This window comes from Chiloscyllium plagiosum, unplaced genomic scaffold (assembly GCF_037043375.1).
Source record: "Chiloscyllium plagiosum isolate Xiang-an unplaced genomic scaffold, Cpla_swu_hap1 HiC_scaffold_1, whole genome shotgun sequence".
NCBI lineage: Eukaryota > Metazoa > Chordata > Chondrichthyes > Orectolobiformes > Hemiscylliidae > Chiloscyllium > Chiloscyllium plagiosum.
The window spans coordinates 65,696,775-65,720,057 of record NW_028270139.1 but is presented as its reverse complement, the minus strand read 5'-3'; the positions used below and the strand labels follow the sequence as shown (position 1 = coordinate 65,720,057).

Genomic DNA, 23,283 nt, shown 5'->3' with positions numbered 1-23,283 from the left:
TTTGTAATCAAGCAATTACCATGACCACTGATTTTTCCATTTGTTCCACACAATTCTTTTTATTTATTTCTCCTACCTAGTAGCCTATCCTGACACTTGCGTTCCAACTAACCACCCATCCCTTTTTCAGCAACATAAAACATTTTGACCTCTCTTCGTTTCTAAGGAAATGTCATATTGGAAGTTAAATCTGTTACTCTCTCAACAGATCTGCTTTTATTTGTGCAACCTAAGCAATTTGTGGAGAGCTAGGGAGGGGAGAGTGGCAAGATGCATATTTCAAGGATCTTGACCAAGGATTAAGGACTAAAATGGTCGTCTTCGGTCTTGCATCAGTATCCAGAAGATGCACCTGTACTAACTTCAACCTCCTTAATTAGAAAATAATTGCTTTTAATTCAGGACCCATGCTTTTTGAATTAGTTAACTAGCAGAAGCAAGTGCAGGGATTAACGTATAATTTTGTAAGATTATTTTGTCTCAACAAAGATGACTGACATCTGTGCATCATTTAAATAGTGCTTCAGTAATGTTGAGTGAAAGGTTAAAGACTTGCTTTATCTTCTGATTTTTATTGCATAGCATTTTTCTAATACATGTTCTTGGAATGTGGATATCATTAGCAAGCCCAGCATTTATTACCCATCAACCACATTGAAGTGCCAACCACATTGCTGAGTTACATGTAGGCTAGACTGTGTATGAATAGCAGATTTCCTTGCCTGATGTTATATTCGTGAAACAGATGGGTTTTTATGACATTCAACATTAGTTACATGGTCATCATTCCAGATTTTTAAAACTTGAATTCACAGTTACTACTGTGTACTCGGGCATGAGCCCTTCTTCAGGAATGAGGAAAGTGTGTCCAGCAGGCTAAGGTAAAAGGTAGGGAGGAGGGACTTGGGGGAGGGACGTTGGAAATGCGATAGGTGGAAGGAGGTCAAGGTGAGGATGATAGGCCGGAGTGGGGATGGGGGCAGAGAGGTCAGGAAGAAGATTGCAGGTTAGGAAGGTGGTGCTGAGTTCGAGGGTTGGGACTGAGACAAGGTGGGGGGAGGGGAAATGAGGAAACTGGAGAAATCTGAGTTCATCCTTTGTGGTTGGAGGGTCCCTAGACAGAAGATGAGGTGCTCTTCCTCCAACCGTCGTGTTGCTTTGGTCTGGCGATGGAGGAGTCCAAGGACCTGCAAGTCCTTGGTGGAGTGGGAGGGGGAGTTGAAGTGTTGAGCCACCTCTGTATTGGGGAGACGGGCTGCCTACTTGCGGAACGTTTCAGAGAACACCTCTGGGACACCCGGACCAACCAACCCAACCACCCCGTGGCTCAACACTTCAACTCCCCCTCCCACTCCACAAGGACATGCAGGTCCTTGGATTCCTCCATCGCCAGACCAAAGCAACACGACGGCTGGAGGAAGAGCACCTCATCTTCTGCCCAGGAACCCTCCAACCACAAGGGATGAACTCAGATTTCTCCAGTTTCCTCATTTCCCCTCACCCCACCTTGTCTCAGTCCCAACCCTCGAACTCAGCACCACCTTCCTAACCTGCAATCTTCTTCCTGACCACTCCGCCCCCACCCCCACTCCAGCCTATCACCCTCACCTTGACCTCCTTCCACCTATCGCATTTCCAACGTCCCTCCCTCAAGTCCCTCCTCCCTACCTTTTATCTTAGCCTGCTGGACACACTTTCCTCATTCCTGAAGAAGGGCTCATGCCCAAAACGTCGATTCTCCTGCTCCTTGGATGCTGCCTGACCTGCTGCGCTTTTCCAGCAACACATTTTCAGTTCATATCCCTTTAAACCTTTCCTATTCATGAACTTATCCAGATGTTTTTTAAATGTTATAACTGTACCTGCACCCACCATTCCCTCTGTCAGTTCATTCCAAATACTAACCACTCTCTGTGCAAACAAAGTTACTGTTGATGTCCTTTTCAAATCTTTCTCCTCTTAACTAAAATAATGCCTCCCAGTTTTGAGCACTCCCACCTTTGTCATTCACCTCATCTATGCCTTTCATGATTTTATGAACCTCTATAAGGTCACCCCTCAACCTCCTATGTACCAGTGGAAGATAGTTGCAGCCTATTTTTATGACTCAAACCCTCCATCCCTGGCAATATCCTGGTAAATCTTTCCTGAACCCTCTCCAATTTAATAATGTCCTTCCTTTAACAGAGCGAATAGAACTGTATGCAGTACTCTAGAAGAGGCCTCAGCAATGCTCTTTACAACCTCAACATGACATCGCAACTCCTATTCTTATTTTCAAATTGTTTTCTCAGTCTCAATTATCATCTTCAAAACAACAAACTTCCAAGGTTGTGCTTTTCCATTTCTGGTCTGTTGTGCATTGTAACACCTTAGATGACTCTCTCTCTCTCTCTCTCTCTCTCTCTCTTTCTCCATGACATGCAACTTTACCTCAGATTCTAACCACTGTCTAAATTTTCAGAGTGTTTGCCTGATATCTCATAGCAATGAATTAAAATTTTCTCTAATTAAATATTGAGAAGACTGAAGTCATTGTATTTAGTCTGCACCACAAACTTTGTTCCCGAGCCATTGACTTTCAGGCTCTCATTGGCAATCATCTGAGTCTGAATCAGACTGCCACAACCATGCTGGTATATTACCATAAGTTGAACTTTCAATTCACATGATCACCATCACTGAGACAAGCTTTTTCTACTTTCATAACATCATCTGTCTTGTCTCCCTGCCTAAGCTGATTTGTTAACTTTAAACTTATTTAGTGTACTCCTGACCGTATTTAATACTTATATATAAATTACAAACTTGAAGTAATCCAAAACTCTTTCCTATGTTCTAACTTGTGTCAAATCCCATTCACCCATCACCCTGCTGAATACTATGGACCAGACTAAACCCCCTAAAAATCTATCAAGGCGATAGATTTCATATTTATTTCAAGGCATGTTTCTGATTATAGTTTATTAGGTGTGATGAGTGCATTCATATAGGTGTTCTTGTTTTTTTTTGTTTCAGAACATGAATAAGCAAGCTTATGATTTAGCTAAAGTACTCCTGAAGAGAACAGCTCAAACAATTGAACCATGTATTGCGAGTGTAAGTACAAAATTAGCCATGTTCCTATCCGCTCACGTCCATAGCAAATGTTGGATTGTGCAGTTTTGATTGCGCCAATTATAAACTGACGTTCAAAATAGCTCAATTATTTATTTTCTTCATAATCCTTGCGACAGATTACTTTGTAACCTAACCCACCCTGTTTGGAAAGATAAATCCAATTGGTGTAGTTTTAAGACTTGTTCTTTCATTGATTAGTTACTCCTTTTAAATTTCTGGTCCTTGCTGATAAAGTAACTGTGTTCCAACTGGTGGGAAGTCTTACATTTTTTCACCACCTGTCAGATCTAGAAAAAAAAATGAAGATAGAATATTTGATCATCTGTGCTGTTGCGCTAAGAAATATTGAAATTAAAATTCCACTTTTTCCAAGTGGGAGCATTCTGAACCAAATGTATCTGCTCATAATCTTTGTAATAACTTAAGATATTTATGAAAAAGTATTAGCAGCTGTGTTCATATCTTTCTCACTTCTTGATTGAGGCTATGCTTCTTAAATAATGTAATTCCTCCTTTCCACTACTTTTATTTCTTTCACAGCTTCACAAAATTGTTCTGGTGCAGAAGGGGGCCATTTGGCCTCTGCTCTCAAATGGCTCTCTAAGCATTTTGACTGAATGCCCATCTCCTTGCTTTTCCTTGTAACACTGCACATTGTTTGTATATAAATAATCATCACTTTGCTGATACCAAGAGTGGACTGGTTGAATGATAATTATCCGAGTTGTTTTGAGCTGCTTTTTTGTGGGCATAGCTGGATGATGCGTGTTTTATGCATTCTGTAAGTCAGTGCAGAGGATCAAATGAGTGATGTATGGAAATTTAAGACAGGCTCCAAACACATCCAGCAGTGCCTGGTGGATGAGCAGGGGGAGAAAAGGGCCTTCTGCAAAAAAAGTCAGGTTTAAAATTAGTTTCAAGCATGAAGTTGTCAGACATCTTAGCTGCAAAAAGGAAATAAGGTGTTAATCAAAAATTGGTGCAAGAATGAAATAAGGAAGAATGTATGCTCAACATGATGCCTAAGACCAAATTTGCTGAGAACATGGAGCAGCCACTGGCTTGATCTTGAGAAGCAGATATTGAAAATTGTTTGAATGTTTACAATATTACCAGATATGCAATGCATCTCCACAAGTGTCAGCTAAGTCAAGTCCAAGGTGTGCCAAGGTTTTATAGCAGCAGCTAGTTGGCAAAACTGCTTTTCGGAACACACATGTCCAGTGTTCTGGCAGAAGGCCTAGAGTCCACGGACTATTAAAAGGTCCATGTCAGAATTATTGGTATCCAATGATTTGTCAAAAACATGAACACCCATTATCTCTCATCAACAGCGTGATTGAAATATCTTTTAAGTTGGTGTGCCCAGGCAATGGATTGGAAAGATCCAGAAACCATTCTAGTGAAAACTGCAGGATATGATCAATGAAGGTTCGTTGTGATGTTAACCTTCATGTGTGGTAGCTGGAGCACAGTTGAAGTGTGTGGTGATTTACAGAAGTCAAATGCTGAAAACTTAAATTCTTTGTAAGAGTTGTTGTGCATGATTATGGCAAGATATAGAATGTGGGGAGATAGATAGCGAATCTTGAAAAATGTCCATATTACAGAGGTGCTGACTGGTTTAAAACGCACAAACATGGATAAATCCCCAGGACCTGATCAGGTGTACTGTACAACTCCATAAGAAGTTCGGGAAGTGATTGCTGGGCTCCTTACTGAGATATTTGAATCATTGATAGCCACAGGTGAGGTGCTGGTGCTGGAAGACTTGAAGATTGACTAACATGGTGCCACTATTGAAGAAAGGTGGTAAGGAAAGCCAGGGAACTACAGCCCGGTAAGCCTGACATCAATGGTGGGCAAGTTGTTAGAGGGACTCCTGAGGGACAGGATTTGCGTATATTTAGAAAGGCAAGGGCTGAACAGGGATAGTTAACATGGCTTTGCATGGGAAATGGTGTCTTGTTAACATATTTGAGTTGTTTTTTGAAGAAGTAACACACAGGGTTGATTAGAACACAACTGTGGACGTGATCTATATGGACTTCAGTAAGGCGTTTGGCAGGGTTCCTCATGGTAGATTGGTTAGCAAGGTTAAATCACAGATTGCAGGAAGAACTAATCATCTGGAATCAGAACTGGCTCAAAGGTAGAAGATTGGGTAGTGGTGGAGGGTTGCTTTTCAGACTGGAGGACTGTGACCAGTGGTGTGCCATAAGGATTCGTGCTGGGACTACTGCTTTTTGTCATTTATATAAATGATTTGGGTGTGAACATAAGAGGTATGGTTGGTAAGTTTGCAGATCCCAGCAAAATTGGAGGTGTAGTGATTAATGAAAAAGGTTACCTCAGAGTACAACAGGATCTTGATCTGATGGGCTGGTGAGCTGAGGATTGACAGATGGAGTTTAATATGGATAAATTTGAGGTGTTGCATTTTGGAATCTCAAATCAGGGCAGGGCTTACACACTTAATGGCAAGGTCCTAGGGAGTGTTGCTGAACAAAGAGACCTTGGAGTGCAGGTTCATAGCTCCTTGAAAGTGGAGTCACAGATAGATAGGATAGTGAAGAAGGCGTTTGGTATGCTTTCCTTTATTGGTCAGAGTATTGAGTACAGGAGTTGGGAGGTCATGTTGCAGCTGTACAGGATATTGGTGAGGCCACTGTTGGAATATTGCGTGCAATTCTGGTCTCCTTCCTATCGGAAAGATGTTGTGAAACTTGAAAGGGTTCAGAAAAGATTTACAAGGATGTTGCCAGGGTTGGAGGATCTGAGCTACAGGGAGAGGCTGAACAGGGTGGGGCTGTTTTCCTGGAGCGTCGGAGGCTGAGGAGTGACCTTCTAGAGGTTTACAAAATTATGAGGGGCATGGATAGAATAAATAAACAAAGTCTTTTCCCTGGGGTCGGGGAGTCCAGAACTAAAGGGCATAGATTTAGGATGAGAGGGGAAAGATATAAAAGAGACCTAAGTGGCAACTTTTTTCATGCAGAGGGTGGTACGTGTATGGAATGAGCTGCCAGAGGAAGTGGTGAAGGCTGGTACAATTGCAACATTTAAGAGGCATTTGGATGGGTATATGAATAGGAAGGGTTTGGAGGGATATGGGCTGGGTGCTGGCAGGTGGGACTAGATTGGGTTGGGATATCTGGTCGGCATGGACGGACTGGACCGAAGGGTCTGTTTCCATGCTGTACATCTCTATGACTCTAAGTATGACTTTGACCTGTATTCAGGCTGTGCTATACTTGGTGTTAGACTTTTGGGTGATTTTTGAGTTATCGTGAGTGTTCTTTGCTGGTCTGCCCCAACTCCACTTTTCCCTTGGGCCCATTATTAATATGAAGCAATTTTCTATTTTTAGCGAGGTTCCGCTGGAATACAACTACGATGTTAGAAGAGAACTACTTATATGCAATAATGCACAAACAATTTGTGCAACTTGAATTAACCAACATTATGTCTTTTCTACATTTCACACTACTGATCCCTTAGACCAACAGGTTCAGAAGCTTCTGCATTTTTCACTTGGGATTTATGTTGACTGCCCTTGGAAGGATTTTTCAAGGCTTCAAAGGTCAACATTGACTCTGTAATCTATCTGGAATTTAGAAAATGAGACTTTATCTCAATGAAACATAAATTCTTAAGGGGCTTGGCGGTGTGGAGCTAGGATTCTTGATAAGTCTCAAGACTAAGGGGCTGGCCATTAAATATATTTAATAAATGGGCAAGTAATTTGCTTGTTCAATGAGCTTTACCTCAGAGGGCTGTTAAGCCCAGTTACTGAGTATATCTATATCAGAGACTAAAGTGTTAACAGAATTAGACATATGCAGAAAATTTGGGTAAGTGTATGGGATGTCAGCCCAGATTGTATTGAATAGTTGAACAGATTCATGCCGAAGGGCTCACTCTTGTTCCTATTTCTTATATTATGTAAATCAGATTGAATGAAGGAAAGGCTGCATTCTTTCTCAGGATTTTCTCCAAGCCCAAGAACATTTTTGTTTTAATGGTTTGGCTTTTGTAAATCTAAATGTTACGTTTGATTAGACAAAGTGATCATTCTTAACCATAGAACTGTTCTAACAGTGAATGGGTATTGATCAACTTGTAAATGTTAGATGTTTCATTTTTTTGAAACTTGGTCATTATTTCCCAGTGTTTTGTTACAAATTTGTAATGCACTAAAGTTGTTCATCTTGAACATTTGTTAGCAACCGTCATGGTATTCAGTTTGTAATGTATTAGTGGTAAAAACTAGGTGCAGGAGTAGGTAATTTGGCTCCTCGAGCCTGCCCTGCCATTTGACTGGATCGAGGCTGATCTCGTCTCAACCTCTACTCCACTTTCCTGCCTGCTTTCCAAAACCCTTTAAGTTTTTTATTTATGTTTATAAATTTCTTCCTAAATGCAGCTGACTTTTCAGAATCAGACCATTAAACCATGAAAAACTATGATAGAAGTCACTTCAACCAACCTTCAAACTACAGCCTCGTCATGATGCCATTGACACTACTATGTAAATGATGTCATTGTTAACAGTTGCTCAATTTCAGAATACTTTGGTCAAAATACCATTTTAAAACAGGAAGTTTGTGCTCAAATAGCTGGGAAATGTGGCTTTTTATGACAGTTGTGTTATTTCAACAACTTGTAGTTTTCAATTCTTTTTAGTGCAGGATGTTTCACTTCTTTGTGTGCAAAGTCACAAAAATAGTACACATTACAGACTAGCAGCTCCCAGATCAGGTGCTCTTTTTCAGTATTATGTCTCAGTGTAGGTTATGAATCAGAAGTGGATTTTTTCCTATGGCTGTATGATACTGGTGGGTTTGTAATTTTAAAATTTGACGCACCTAGTCTGGCATAAACAAACGGTTGTAAACTAATATTGATTTTGAGCTGAACTTCAAACAAAAAGCAGCAAGTCACATATTTTACGTGAGCAAAAGCACATCAGGGGAGGTGAAATGTCATCACAGAGGATGTAATATTTTTACTACTGTAGTAAGAACACTCAAATATTGATATAGCCAATGGAGTTCTGTTAAGTTCCCTATAACACTCGTTTCAGCGGTGCGATTTAGCTGCAATGTTGCTGAAGAATCAGGGAACAATATTTTAGAGAATGCTTGTCTTTGTTGGCAATAGTGCGATTCCAGCGGGATTGGTTTGCACGCTTCATTTTGCGCTTGCGCTGACATCTATGTGCCATTCTGTACTTGCGCAATGTCAGCGCCAGTCTTCGTGCCATTCTGCGCATGGACTGATGTCAGCTTCCAAGAGCCGCTTTCTGTGAGCGGTACTGTACAGAGAGTAGCTTTCTTACAGTTTTTAAACGTACTGTGTTAAAATTACTTTTGTTTTCTTTATTAAAATGTTTTCAACCTTCATTTGGGCTGTACTATACTTTGTGTTAGACTTTTGGGTGATTTTTGAATGATCGTGAGTAATATTCTTTGCTGGTCTGCCCCATACCCCACTTTTCCCATAGGCCCCGTTATTTATCTTAAGCAATTTTCCATTAAGCTAGGTTTCGCTGGACATAACTACGCTGTTATAACTACGCTTTACTGAAATGAGTAATACTGGATCTTAATGGTGATATACTATTTATAAAATTATTACTTTTGTTTTCTATGTGCTGTCACTGATTTCAGCTGTATATTTAATGAAATTTGTTTAACCAGTTCTTCAATCAGGTCCTAGTTCTGGGAAAGTCTTCAGTGAGTGATTTATCCGAACACGTTTTTGATCTCATTATGGAACTTTTCGCTATTGATCCTCATCTCCTTCTCTCAGTTATGCCACAGCTGGAGTTTAAACTTAAGGTAACTTCAAGTTATGTTGATGGATGAGTGACGAAGGAGAGAATTATTATTGTGATTTATCTTTTTTTTGAAGATAAATGATTGTTCAAGGGATTTTGTTTCGATCTAAGCACTGCTAACGGTAATGAAAAGGGCATTCAAGACTTAGAAAGTTTTAAAATCTGATGTTTGTATGTCAATGGAATAAATTAGCCAAAGTAGGTTAGAAACATCAACTAAGTGCTCATTTAAACATTGTTAACTATAACTGAAGTGAGAAGGAAACACTTTTCAAATTCACTGCAATAAGCAAGAGTTAAAGTATAAATCCAGGTAAAGTGATTGCAAGAGCCTAGAATCTGAGAACAAAGAGAGAATGAATAAAAGATGACTGTGTGCTCCTGTTAATTAGGAGTTGTTTAATTCAAATTACTAGATAATTCAAAATCATTCATGAGAGTCAGTGTGCAAGTTCTTTAATTTGAATTTCTAGATAATTTGAATACTTTGACCACAAAAGCAACTTCAGATGATTACAATTAAATTATATTGTCTTTACCTGGGGGTAATAAAGATTTGCTGAATGAAGTATCGAATTTATTGGAAGCACAGAGGAGGACCTAATCTAGGCATATAGTAAATGATATTCAAGCCATCCTGAGGTTAGGTACACTTGAAAGAAACAGAAGCCAAAGTCACTTGCAATCAGGTATCTCAAAGCAAAGAGGGTTGACTTAGTGAAGCTCACTAAGTTGACTAAACGTACGATCATGTTCCTGAGCTTTGCAAAGTAACTAACACGACTTCGTAATCATTAAAAGAATGAAAACATAGCTGTAAATAATGGTCTGTTAGAAACACTTATAGACAGATATTTCCAACAAGTTTCAAGTTTTGTATTTTTGAGCTCCAGGAAAATCATAACTTTATAAAGGCAGTGAATATGGACTCAGGAAAGGGCACGTAAAGTTAAAAGGCCCAATATTCTCTATTAATATGATTTTGAAATAAAACAATGAAAATTAATTTTGTACTGTATCTTAGCTACCTGCAAAAGCTTTGTCGTTATTCCATTTAAAAATTCATAGCTAAGGCATGGAGTCATAAAACCTCTGAAGCGGCATTAGCAAGAAAATTATTTTACAGCAGAATATTACATAAATATGTTCTTTTTCCAAGCTAGATATAAATTGATTGGGGTATTTTAGGGACCATACTGGTGCCCAGTTCCACACTTTTACATTGGCACCCCCCTTAGATTTGATGCTAAGCACCGTTTTCCTAAGACCATAAGAAGTAGGAACAGGACTAGGCCATTTGGCCCCATGAGCCTATTCTGTCATTTATGGTTGATTTAATGTTCTTCATGTCCCACTTTCCTGCCCTTTCCCCATAACCCTTGATTACCCTACTGATCAAGAATCTATCTATCTCAGCCTTAAATATACACAAGGACTGCCCCCACACCTGACTGTGGCAAAGAGCTCCAAAGGCTACCAACCTTCTAAGAAATTCCTCCTCATCTCAGCTTTAAATTGATGACCCTTTATTCTGAGACTGTACTTTATCTGGTCTGAGACACATTGGGGGGGGGGGGGCGGGGGGGGGCGGGGGGCGGGAGCGGTAACTTCCTCTCAGCATTTACCCTGTCAAGTCCTTAAGAACCCTGTTTGTTCAATGGGATCACCTCCCATTCTTCTAAATTCCAATGAGTAAACATCCAAACTTTTTAACCTTTGCTCATAAGACAATCCATCCATATGGGTGGGGGGGTCATGCAAGTGAACCTTCTCTGAACTGATCACTGTACTCCACATGTGGTCTCACCAGTCCCTGCTCTTATACTCCAACCACTTTGAAATAGAGCCAATACTCCATTAGCCTTCCTGAATATCTGCTGCACCCCTGATTCTAGCTTTCTGTGTTTCATGTCCAAATACTCCAAAGTCCCTTTGTGTTGCGGCTGTCTGCACTTTTACTCCATTGAAATAATAATTTGTTCACTTGTTCACCCTTCCAAAATGAACAACTTTACATTTTCACACATTATATTTGATTTGCCAACTTTTTGCCCACTTACTTAACCTGTCAATATCTCTCTCTAATCCATTTGTATCCTTCCCAACTTGCCTTTCCACCTACTTTGTATCATGTGCAATTTGGCTACAGTACATTCACTTCCTTCCTCCAGGTCATTAATATATACTGTAAACAGTTGTGGACACAGCACTGATCCCTATAGAACCCCACTAGTCACAAGTCACCAATCTAAGGAAGAATCTCTTATCTCCACTTGATGTTTCCTACCAATTAGCTAACTCTCTATCTGTGCCAATATACAGCGTCCAGAACTGTGGGCTCTTCTCTTATGGTTTAACCTTTTGAGAGGTACCTTGTCAAACACATTTGGGAAGTCCAAATACAACACGTCTACTGGTTTTCCTCTGTCCACTCTGGTTGAAATGCTCACGTTGCTTGGTTAATTATGATTTTCACTACATCACTATCAGTTTTCAAAATTGTCTCGCTAACTCTTCATGAATTATGAGAAAACCGGAAGGCAATGGGCGGCATAGTACTCAGTTGATAGCGCTGCTGCCTCTCAGCGGCAGGAACCTGGGTTCGATTCAACCCTCTGGCAACTGTGTGGCGTTTGCATGTTCTCTCTGTATCTCCAGTTTCCTCCCACAGTCCAAAGATATGTAGGTTAGGTGGATTGGCCATGCTAAATTGCCTGTAGTTTCCAGGAATGTGCAGTCTAGGTAGATTAGCCATGGGCAATGCAGGGTTACAGGGGAGGTGTGGGGCATCTGGGTTTGGGTGGACTTGAAGTGCCAAATGACACTGCAAGCGTTCTATGATTCTATAATTCTGTGAATATTTAGGTTTTTTTCTACTTTGACTTGTGTATTTAAAATGACTCATGGATGAATCTTGATTCTTTTTGATTCCTAGCTTTACTACCTCTAACCTTTTTGATAAATTGCTTTCACACTATTGTGCCTTTAAAGCAGAAGAGTATCAAAAATCTAATTCAGTAAATATTTTGAAGGAAAGCAGTAGCAAAATTTATGTACTAATTGGCTGCATAAACAGATTATGATGATCTATAAGCTGCAATGACAGTATTTAACTGTACATGCAGTACTTGTAACTGTACGTGCAGCGCTTGTAACTGTACATGCAGCACTTGTCACCTTGCTGAATGTAGCAACTAATTAACCTAATTTATCTTTTGAAAGGATCAAGCCAAATTAATGTTTTAAGTAGTTTAATCCAGTTAAACAATCTTTAAGCAGGTGGTGGAGTTCAAATAGTTGTTCAAATTAGAAGAATCAGTCAGTTATTTAATTAAATCGGAAAATTGTAAATATTTTTGTTTGCTTGTGGCTTGGTTGCTCCCTGGAGGCTTTCTGTAGTTTTTGAGACAACTGAGTAAACCAGCATGACATTGAGATTAAATTAAACTGTGGGCATAATTGTGTGAATAGCTAGTTTTCAATCTAGTTGTCTTGTGATTGAATGAAAGAAACTGCTACCTCACTAAGGACAAATTAAATTTGTTTCTTTTTTGAGTCAGTGACCTGTAAGAAACAAGAACAAGAGTACATAATTTGGTCTATAAACCTCCTCTGTAAAATTCTGGATAATCTGATTGTGACCATAACTCCATTTTTCTGCTGGCCCCCATTGACCCTTGCCAGTTCTGTAGGCAGGGTGGTGAGGAGGGTGTTTGGCATGTTTGCCTTCATTGGTAACAGCATTAAGTACAGGAGTTTAGATTAGATTAGATTACTTACAGTGTGGAAACAGGCCCTTCGGCCCAACAAGTCCACACCGACCCGCCGAAGCGTAACCCACCCATACCCCTACATTTACCCCTTTTACCTAACACTACGGGCAATTTAGCATGGCCAATTCACCTGACTTGCACATCTTTGGAGTGTGGGAGGAAACCGGAGCACCCGGAGGAAACCCACGCAGACACGGGGAGAATGTGCAAACTCCACACAGTCAGTCGCCTGAGGCGGGAATTGAACCCGGGTCTCTGGCGCTGCGAGGCAGCAGTGCTAACCACTGTGCCACCGTGCCGCCAGAGTTTGGATGTCTTGTTACAGCCTTAAAAGACATTGCTGAGGCCACATTTGACTTTATGGAGATTTATGAAATCATGAGGGGCATAGATAAGGTGAATAACCAAGGTCTTTTCCCTATGTTGGCGGGGGGGGGTCCAAAGGTATAGGACATAGAACAATACTGTGCAGAACAGGCTCTTCGGCCCTCGATGTTACGCCGACCTGTGGACTATTCTCAGCTCGTCCCCCTATACTATCCCAAAATCATCCATGTGCTTATCTAAGGATTCTTTAAATCTCCCTAATGTGGCTGAGTTGACTACATTAGCAGGTAGTGCATTCCATGCCCTTACCACACTCTGCGCAAAGAACCTGTCTCTGACATCTGTCTTAAATCCATCACCCCTCAATTTGTAGTTATGCCCCCTTGTACACGCTGAAGTCATCATCCCAGGAAAAAGACTTTCACTGTCTAATCCTCTGATCATCTTGTATGTCTCTATCAAATCCCCCCTTAGCCTTCTTCTTTCCAATGAGAACTGACCCAAGTCTCTCAGCCTTTCCTCATAAGACCTTCCCTCCTGACCAGGCAACATCCTGGTAAATCTCCTCTGCACCTTTTCCAATGCTTCCACATCAGTCCCGAAATATGGGGACCAGAACTGTACACAATATTCCAAGTGTGGCCACACCAACATTTTGTATAGTTGCAGCATGATATTGCGGCTCTGGAACTCAATCCCTCTATGACTGAAACCTGACACACAGTATGCCTTCTTAACAACACTATCCACCTGGGTGGCAACTTTAGGGATCTATGTACATGGACTCCAAGATCCCTCTGCATATCCACACTAGCAAGAATCTTTCCATTGACCCAGTACTCTGCCTTCCTGTTATTCTTCCCAAAGTGCATCACCTCACATTTAGCTGCATTGAACTCCATTTGCCACCTCTCAGCCCAATTCTGCAGTTTATCCAAGTCCCCCTGCAACCTGTAACACTCTTCCACACTGGCACTACTCCACCGACTTTAGTGTTGTCTACAAATTTACTAATCCATCCACCTATACCTGCGTCTAAGTCATTTATAAAAATGACAAATAACAGTGGTCCTTGTGGCACACCACTCTTAACCGGACTCCAGACTGAATATTTTCCATCAACCACCACTTGCTGCTGCCTTTCAGAAAGCCAGTTTCTAATCCAAACTGCTAAATCACCCTCAGTTCCATGCCTCTGCATTTTCTCCAACAGCCTACCATGTGGAACCTTATCAAAGGCTTTACTGAAGTCCATGTATACCACGTCAATTGCCCTACCCTCATCTATGTCCTTGGTCACCTTCTCAAAAAACTCATTGAAGTTTGTGAGACATGACCTCCCCTTGACGAAACCATGTTGACTATCTGAAATCAAATCGTTGTTTACGAGATGATTATAAATCTTATCTCTTATCCTTTCCAAAACCTTTCCTACAGCAGAAGTAAGGCTCACTGGTCTATAATTATCTGGGTCATCTGTACGGCCCTTCTTGAACAAGGGCACAACATTTACAATCCTCCAGTCCTCTGGTACCAAACCTGTAGACAATGACGACTGAAATATCAAAGCCAAAGGCTCTGCTATCTCCTCCCTAGCTTCCTAGAGAATCCTTGGATAAATCCCATCCGGCCCAGGGGACTTGTCTACTTTCACTCCTCCTAGAATTGATAACACCTGTTTGTAACTAACCTCGATCCTTTCTAGTCTAATATTTCGTACCCCATTCTTCTCCTCTACAATATTCTCCTTTTCCTGAGTGAAAACCAGGGTAATACGTGTATGGAATGAGCTGACAGAGGAAGTGGTGGAGGCTGGTACAATTGCAACATTTAAGAGGCATTTGGATGGGTATGGGCCAGGTGCTGGCAGGTGGGACGAGATTGCGTTGGGATATATGGACAGGTTGGACCGAAGGGTCTGTTTCCATGTTGTACATCTCTACGACTCTATAAAACCGATGAGAAATGCTCGTTTAGCACCTCTCCGATCTCCACAGGATCCACACTCAACTTCCCACTTCTGTCTTTGATTGGCCCTATTCCTACCCTAATCATCCTTTTATTCCACACATACCTATAGAAAGCATTAGGGTTCTCCTTTATTCTATTTGCTAAAGACTGCTCGTGTCCTCTCTTTGCTCTTCCTAACTCTCTCTTTAAATCCTTCCTAGCTGATCTGTAACTCTCCATCGCCTCACCTGAACCATCTTGCCTCATTAACACATAAGCCTCCTTCTTCTTCGTAACAAGAGATGCAATTACTGTTGTAAACTACGGTTCTCTTACCTTATCACTTCCTCCCTGCCTGACAGGGACATACCTATCAAGGACACGCAATATCTGTTCCTTAAACCAGCTCCACAATTCCATTGTCTACATCCCCTGCATTTTGCTACCCCATTCTATGCATCTTAATTCCTGCCTAATCGCGTTATAATTGCCCTTGCCCCATCGATAACTCTTGACCTGTGGCATGTACCCATCCCTTTCCATCGCTAAACTAAATGTAACTGAATTATGGTCATTCTCTCCAAAGTGCTTACCCACTTGGCCTGGTTCATTACCAAGCACCAGATCCAGTGTGGCCTCCCCTCTTGTCGGCCCTTCGACATACTGTGTCAGGAAGCCCTCCTGTACACATTGGACAAAAACTGATCCATCCGACGTACTAGAGTTATAGCATTTCCAGTCAATGTTGGGGAAGTTAAAGTCCCCCATAATGACCACCCTGTTCCTTTCACTCCTACCCAGAATAAGTTTGCTAATCCTCTCTTCCACCTCCCTGGAACTCTGCGGAGGCCTATTAAAAAAAAACTCCAAGCAGTGTGACCTCTCCTTTTCCTGTTTCTAACCTCAACCCACACTACCTCGGTAGATGAGTCCTCATCAAAAGTTCTCTCAGCCACGTTATACTATCCTTGACTTACAAGGCCACGCCTCCCCCTCTTTTACCGCCTTGCCTGTTCTTAATGAAAGATATAAACCCTGGAACATGCAACATCCATTCCTCACTCTGCTCTATCCATGTCTCTGAAATGGCCTCAACATTGAAGTCCCAGGTACCTATCCATGCTGCAAGCTCACCTACCTTATTTTGGATACTTCTGGCATTGAAATAGACACACTTCAAACTACTTTGCTGCCTGTGACCCTGAAATCCTGTCCCTGTCCTTCCTACTCTCATCCTCCTGTGAACTGCAACTACACCTCTGGTTCCTATCCCCCTGCTGAGATAGTTTAAACCCACCCGAATAGCACCAGCAAATTTCCCACCCAGGATATTAGTACCCCTCTGGTTCAAGTGAAGACCATCCTGTTTGTACAAGACCCACCTTCCCAAAATAAGCCCCAATTTTCCAAAAACCTGAAACCCTCACTCCTGCACTATCCTTGCAGCCACGTGTTCTGCTGATATCTCTCCCTATTTCTTGCCTCGCTATCAAGTGGCATGGGCAACAAACCAGAGATAACAACTCTGTTTGTTCTAGCTCTCAGCTTCCACCCAAACTCCCTGAAATCCTGCCTTACATCCCTATCCCTCTTTCTACCTATGTTGTTGTATCTACATGGACAACGACTTGAGGCTGGTCACCCTCTCCCTTCAGGACCCCAAAGATACGATCTGAGATATCACGGGCCCTGGCACCTGGGAGGCAACACACCAACCGCGAGTCTTGTTCGTTTCCTACAAACCCTCTATCTGAGCCTCTAACTATCGAGTCTCCAGTGACTAACACACTCCTCCTTCCCCTCCTTTCCTTTTGTGCAACAGGGACAGGCTCCGTGTCAGAGACCTGGCCCCACTGCATACCCCTGGCAAGTTGTCCCCCTCAACAGTATCGAAAACGGTATACATATTTTTCAGAGGAACGACCACAGGGGATCCCTCCACTGACTGTTTTTTCCCACTTCGAACAGTCACCCAGTTTTCTTCATGCCTAGGAGTAACTACTTCCCTGTGACTCTTATCTATCACAACCTCTGCCTCCCGAATGATCCGAAGTTCATCCAGCTCCCACTCCAGTTCCCTAACACTGTCTTGGAGGAGCGAGAGTTGGGTGCACTTCCTGCAGATGTACTTGGATGGGACACTAATGGCGTCCCTCACTTCAAACATCATGCAGGAGGAACATTGCTTTCCCTGCACTACCATCCCTGCTAGTCCCGTTATCGCAAAGTAAAAACGAGAGACGCTTACTTGATATGTCCCTGGTCTTTAAGGTTAGAGGAGGTGGTTGGGTGAGAGGCCTTAAAAAGGTAGTGTCTCGGGTTGAGAAGACACTGACTTATATAGCTTGACGGAAATAAAAATAAGAAGTCTCTCCTTTCCCAGAAACCTCTGCTCTCTGACTTCAAATTTAAAAGCTCAAATCAGTGACTCACTGCTCCCAGCAGGCCCCTGGTCCAAGCTCCCACCCTTCGAGTTGCTGCTGCTGCTGGAAAATCGAGGGCATAGGTTTAAGATGAGAGGAGAAGGGTTTAAAAAGGACGTGAGAGGCAACTTTTTCATGTGTGTTTATGGTACAAGATGCCAGAGGAAGTGGTAGAGGCGGTTACAATGACAACATTTAAAAGACCTTTAGGCTGTTACATGGATAGACAAGATTAAGACGGATCTGGGCCAAATGCAGACAAGTGGGGCTAGTTCAGTTTAGGAAACATGTTTGGCATGGATGAGTTGGGCTGAAGGGCACCTTTACCTACTGTATTTTTCTATGACTCTAAGATGCTGGGAAGAGGACCCATCAGATGTCGTGAGCATGTCAACATTTAATCTTATTATTTTCCTGGATTTGTTTTCCTGTAGTGTTAGTTTGGTTTTCACTCTATCCTATTGATTTTCAACTATTCTTGGGATGCATTTTACATGTGCTACTGTGATGACATGTAAAATATTTGTTGAAAGTTTCTGCTGTTTTCTTCCCATGATTAATGTCTTTTTAAATTTGTTCATGAGCCACGTTTATTGCCCATACCAATTTCCCCTTGAGAAAGACAGTGGTGAGCTGCTGCTTTGAATCCAGCGCTGGTAGTAATCCAGACATTATTACCTTTGAGGTTCTGCATTTTACTTTAGCTTGTAACTGTTCAAAGTCTTCAAGAGAATGTTCCTTTGTTGTCCTATCAATATTATTGGAACCAGTGTGGATGTGTACCTTCCTCTCCTATTCCAATTTCCTCTTTAGCCCTGAAGAAATGTCCTTAACCTCAACCTTGGGCATGCAATGCAGCCTTTGCGTCTCCCACTCACTGCTGCAGAGAACAGTACCTATTCCTCTAATTATACTGTCTTTACCACTACTACGTTCCTATTTCCACTCTCCACTTGAATAGCTATGGTCAGTTTGCTTATCCTTCTTCACAGTTTGCAAGAACCTGATAATGGACATTTGCAAGGGGTGAGGCCTAGTAATCCAAATACACTGTCTTTGTGGTCGTGATTTTTGTTTTATAGCCACCTGCTCATGCTCCCTCAGCAGGACCTTTCCTGAGTTTTTTTTTTAGGCTCCTTAGACATGTATTGCTCAGCAAGTTAAACAGCCAGTTGTGCTGAAGGATTTTCAAAGAAGGCAAACCTAAATTTAAAAAGTCCTAATTGCAGAGAATGATATAGAGATGTTGTTTATTGCAAAAGGAGCATAATAATAGGAATGTTTTGCTACAGTTTTACAGAGCATTGAGAGTTGTACAGGGCATTGAGATCACATGGACTACTGCATATTGGTCTCCTTAAGAAAGGATCTAAATGCTTTAGAATGAATTCAGAAAAGGTTCATTGGACTGATACCTTGGATGTGGGAGAGGCTTCTCACAAGGAAGATTTTGAATATATTGGGCCTGTATCCATTGGAGCTTTGAAGTTTAGGAAGTCATGTTATTGAGATGTTCAAGATTCTGAGAGGCGAACAAGCAGGACTCTGAAAGGATGTTTTTCCTTAAGGGAGAGTTTACAACTAAGGGACGCAGTTTGAAAAAAGCTGGAAGATCTCCCATTTTCAAAAAATGTTGTGGCCATTGCTGATCCAGTCAGTATTTATTGCCCATCCTCAATTGCCATGAAAAAGCTTATGGAGAAGTGCCTTTTTGAAACGATTAGCACTTGGTGAGTAGGGTTACTCACTGTTGTCTTCATATTATTACTGTTTGTCACATTAATAGCAATGTGCTTCGAAGTCAGAATGGTGTGTGGCTTGAAAGGTAGATTGCAAGTAGTGGTGTTTCTGTTACCTTTGTCTTTCCAGAAGTTGCAGGTTCAGAAAGTGCTGTAGAAGGAGACTTGGTGAGTTGCTGCAGTGCACCTTGTAGGTGGTATGCATTGCTATCACTGTGCAATAATAGTGAAGGGAGTGAATACTTAATATAGTAGATGGGGTATTCATTAAGTGAGCTGCTTTGTGCTGCATGGTGTTGAGCATCTTGGGCATTGTTGGAGCTGTGTTCATCCAAACAGGTATTCCACCAACTATAAGGCACATCACATTCCTGATGTGCCTTATAGTTGGTGGACAAGAGGTGAGTTGCCTCCAGTAGGATTGGTAGCCTCTAATCTGCTCTTGCTACAGCAGGATAGTCCAGTCCAAACTTGGGTCAATAGTAATACTCAAGATGTTGATAGTGGGGATTGAGCAATGATAATGCTATTGAACTTTGAGCTGGTGTTTAGGTCCTCTTCTGTCATTTGTGTGGCATGAACCTTACTTAACACGTCACTTCAAACCTGGTTATCTAGGTCTTGCTGCAAATGAACTTGGACAGCTGCAATATCTGAGGAGTTACAAATAGTACTGAATATTGTTCAATCATCAGTACACATCCCACGCCTGACTTTATCAAGTCATACGGCATGGAAACAGACCTCTTGGTCCAACCAGTCCATGCTGACCATAATCCCAAACTAAACTGGTCCCGCCTGCCTGCTTCTGGCCCATATCTCTCCCCCCACTAGCCTCTCTCATGCACAGACTTATCCAAAAGTCTTTTAAATGTTATAATTGCACCGCATCCACCACTTCACTTCTCCAGGAAGTTCATTCCACATGCAAACCACTCTGTGTAAAAAATAATACCCCTCATGCCTTTTTTTAAAAAATCTCTCTCCACTCTCCTGAAAAATGTGCCCCCTCGTCTTGAAATCTCCCATCCTGGGGAAGACAACTGCCATTAACTCTATCTACACCTCTCATTATTTTATTAACTTATATAAGGTCCGCCTCTCAACCTCCCGTGTTCCAGTGAGAAAAGTCCCTGGTGCATCTCTTCTGAACCCTCTCCAGCTTAATAATATTCTTTCAATAACTGGGTGACCAGAACTGGACTCAGTATTCCACACGAGGCCTCGCCAATGTCCTGGACAAACTCAAACATGATATCCCAACTCCTGTACTCAAAGGACTGAGCAATGAAGGCAAGCTTGTCAAATTATTTTTTTAACCACCCTGTTTATATGTGACGCAAACTTCAAAGACTTATGTACTTGAACCCCTAGGTCCCTCTTCCATAATATTATCTAAGGCCCTACAGTTAATTGTATAAGCCCTATTCTTTGTTGTACCAAAGTGCAGTATCTCGTATTTATTCAGATTGAACTCTGTCTGTCATTTTTCAGCCCATTGACTTATTTCATCAAGATCCTGTTGTAATCTTAGAAAATCTCCTTCGCTGTTTATGATGGAGGACAGATCATTAATGATGCAGACAAAGATGGTAAAGCCTAGGGCTCTTCTTGAGCCTCAGCGGGAGTGTCCTAGCACTGAGATTACACACTTCTTCGTTGAGCATTAATAGGAAAATCGGTTCTGAAGAGTACACAAGTGATTACAAAAAATTGAGTGGGTAAATATCTGACAAATAAAATATAATGTGGGATAATATGAAACTGGAGGAAAAATTATATAAGTAAGACGTATAATGTGACTGTTAAGAAATTGCAGAGGGAGCTGGGAGTCCTTTTGCAAGTAATTAGGTAAACTAATAGAATGTGGTGTATCTTGAGGAAAATTCAATACAAAAGTAGAAAAGTTATGTATTAGTTATATAGGGCACTGGTGAGACCACATCTGGAATGCCATGCACAGTATTGGTGACCTTATTTAAGGAAGGAGGTAAATGCATTGGAGGCAGCTCACAGAACATTTACTTGAATAATACCTGAAATCGGCACATTGTCATAGGAAGAAGAGTTGGGCAAACTGGGTTTGTATCTGCTGGAGTTCAGAAAAATAAGAGATTAGTTGATTGAACCATATAAGCCACTGAGGGATCCTGGCAGGGTAGATGTGGAGATAAGCCTTTCTCAGGAGAATCTGAAACTAGAGGTCTGTTTAAAAATCACAAGCCACCCATTTAAACTGGAGATTAAACATTTTTTTTGTTATAAAGGTGTATGAGTCTTTGGAGCTCTCTTCCTGTAAATGTGGTGAAAGCAGAATACTTGAATATCTTAAAGACAAAAGTAGATAGATACTTGTTAACCTTTCAACCTTTCAAGTTTATCAAGGGAAGGTGAAATTATAGATTTGAATTAACAATCATATCAGCTACGGTCTTATTGAATGGCAGCACAGTAGTGGGGGGAGCTGAGTAGTCTATTCCTAATTTGGATGTTTGTACATAATTGCATGTGTGTGAGCATCAAGAAGTTGCTGTTGTTTCTGAGCACAGGCATACAACTGCAATATCCCAGTTGATCTCTTGGAACACAAATATCTTTCTTTCTCGAAGTTGTATTGCAAGTTACCCTGTTGAGTATTTTATTTTGCCAATTATGTTTGTGAATAGTTATGCACTAATTTGTAATGAGTAATAATTCTATTTCATGCCATATTGCAACTCTGTTGATTTGTTTCGGCAGTTATCATTATTCTGCTTTTAAAGCAATATTTAAGAGACTGATATGCTTGCTAATTCTGGGTTAACAGTTCATGTTTTGATTTTGCTTATAATGTGTCAATATACAATGAAAACCACCTACCCCCAGCCTCCAAAAACTAGCCATTGTGCTCATTCTGCATTCTCACTTGTCCATTGTTTCTCATGTTATGCAGCAGTCCCTTTTGTGTTTATTGTTATGTTGCAAACTGCTTAACTCATCATCAGCCAATTTCACTTGTTGGCATTTTTGTACAAAGGTATTTGATACACTTATAATAAACTTTCTACAGATTTCCATAAACAAAGTGGACATAAATTACTTGGAAAATAACAAACTGTAAACCTTTTCAGCGAAGAAGTATTTAGCAATTTTTAGTTTGTGTGAAGGGGTCTTAGGAATTCTTGAGCACAAGTGTTACTTTGATCAGAATTTAAAACAGGAAAGGAGTTGGAAGGATTTTAATAGGACAGGTCGAAGGAAAGAATATCTTTTAAAAACAGATTTTCCAATCCATGCAAAATTCATGTCACACTAGTTCAGTTCCAAAATATTTTGAGGATAATGAAAAATTCTGCAAGCTGCATGTGCACAGATGTGACTGAAAACATTCTAATTATGCTGGAGCAAAATATACAATTGAAGCTTGAGCTACTGAGAAAATCTGAGACATTAAACAATAAAATATAATTGAGAGGGAATTTAATAATTTGGTTGTGAATATATAATTTTTTGAAATTTAAACTTTGTTTGAGGTCTCATTTAACACCTGAAGGAAAAAGGCTAATGCCTCCTAAAATACGGAAGTGATTTTATTGCTTCACTGTTTAATGCATTGCTATTACTGCCGACTGCAATTGGCTGTTTTCCTGAGTTTGTAGTAGTTTCTCGTTAGAAGGTTTTTTTATCTGCTTGTGCATTAAAACTACAAAGCCTGAATTTTGCTGAGCAAGTAGAGGGGTGCATTCATATGGAAGTCATTTTAAGAGGCAGCATGTATTAGTGAGATTTGAGAAGATTTGTAGCTCAGTTTGTAGTTCTGGATGTAGGTTTGGTCGCTGAGCTGGAAGGTTCATTTCCAGACGTTTCGTCACTCTACTAGGTAACATCTTCAGTGGGCCTCCGGGCGAAGCACTGTTGATAATTCTTGTTTTCTATTTATATGTTTGGGTTGGTGATGTCATTTTCTATGGTGATGTCATTTTCTGTTCCTTTTCTCAGGGTGGTAGATCGGGTCTAACTCGATGTGTTTGTTGATAGAGTTCCGGTTGGAATGCCATGCTTCTAGGAATTCTAGTGTGTATCTCTGTTTGGCTTGTCCTAGAATGGATGTGTTGTCCCAGTCGAAGTGG

General features: G+C 41.1%; 1 protein-coding gene across 8 annotated transcripts in view; it reads left to right on the top strand.

The window, feature by feature from the left end:
- pds5a (PDS5 cohesin associated factor A) overlaps nt 1-23,283 on the top strand; it is a 222,221-nt gene that overhangs the window by 87,591 nt on the left and 111,347 nt on the right. For all 8 annotated transcript variants that reach the window (XM_043692752.2, XM_043692731.2, XM_043692757.2 and 5 more), the window contains exons 7-8: nt 3,019-3,099; nt 8,823-8,963. In XM_043692752.2, coding sequence (XP_043548687.1) covers nt 3,019-3,099; nt 8,823-8,963 — 222 coding nt within the window. The remainder of the gene's footprint in view (nt 1-3,018; nt 3,100-8,822; nt 8,964-23,283) is intronic.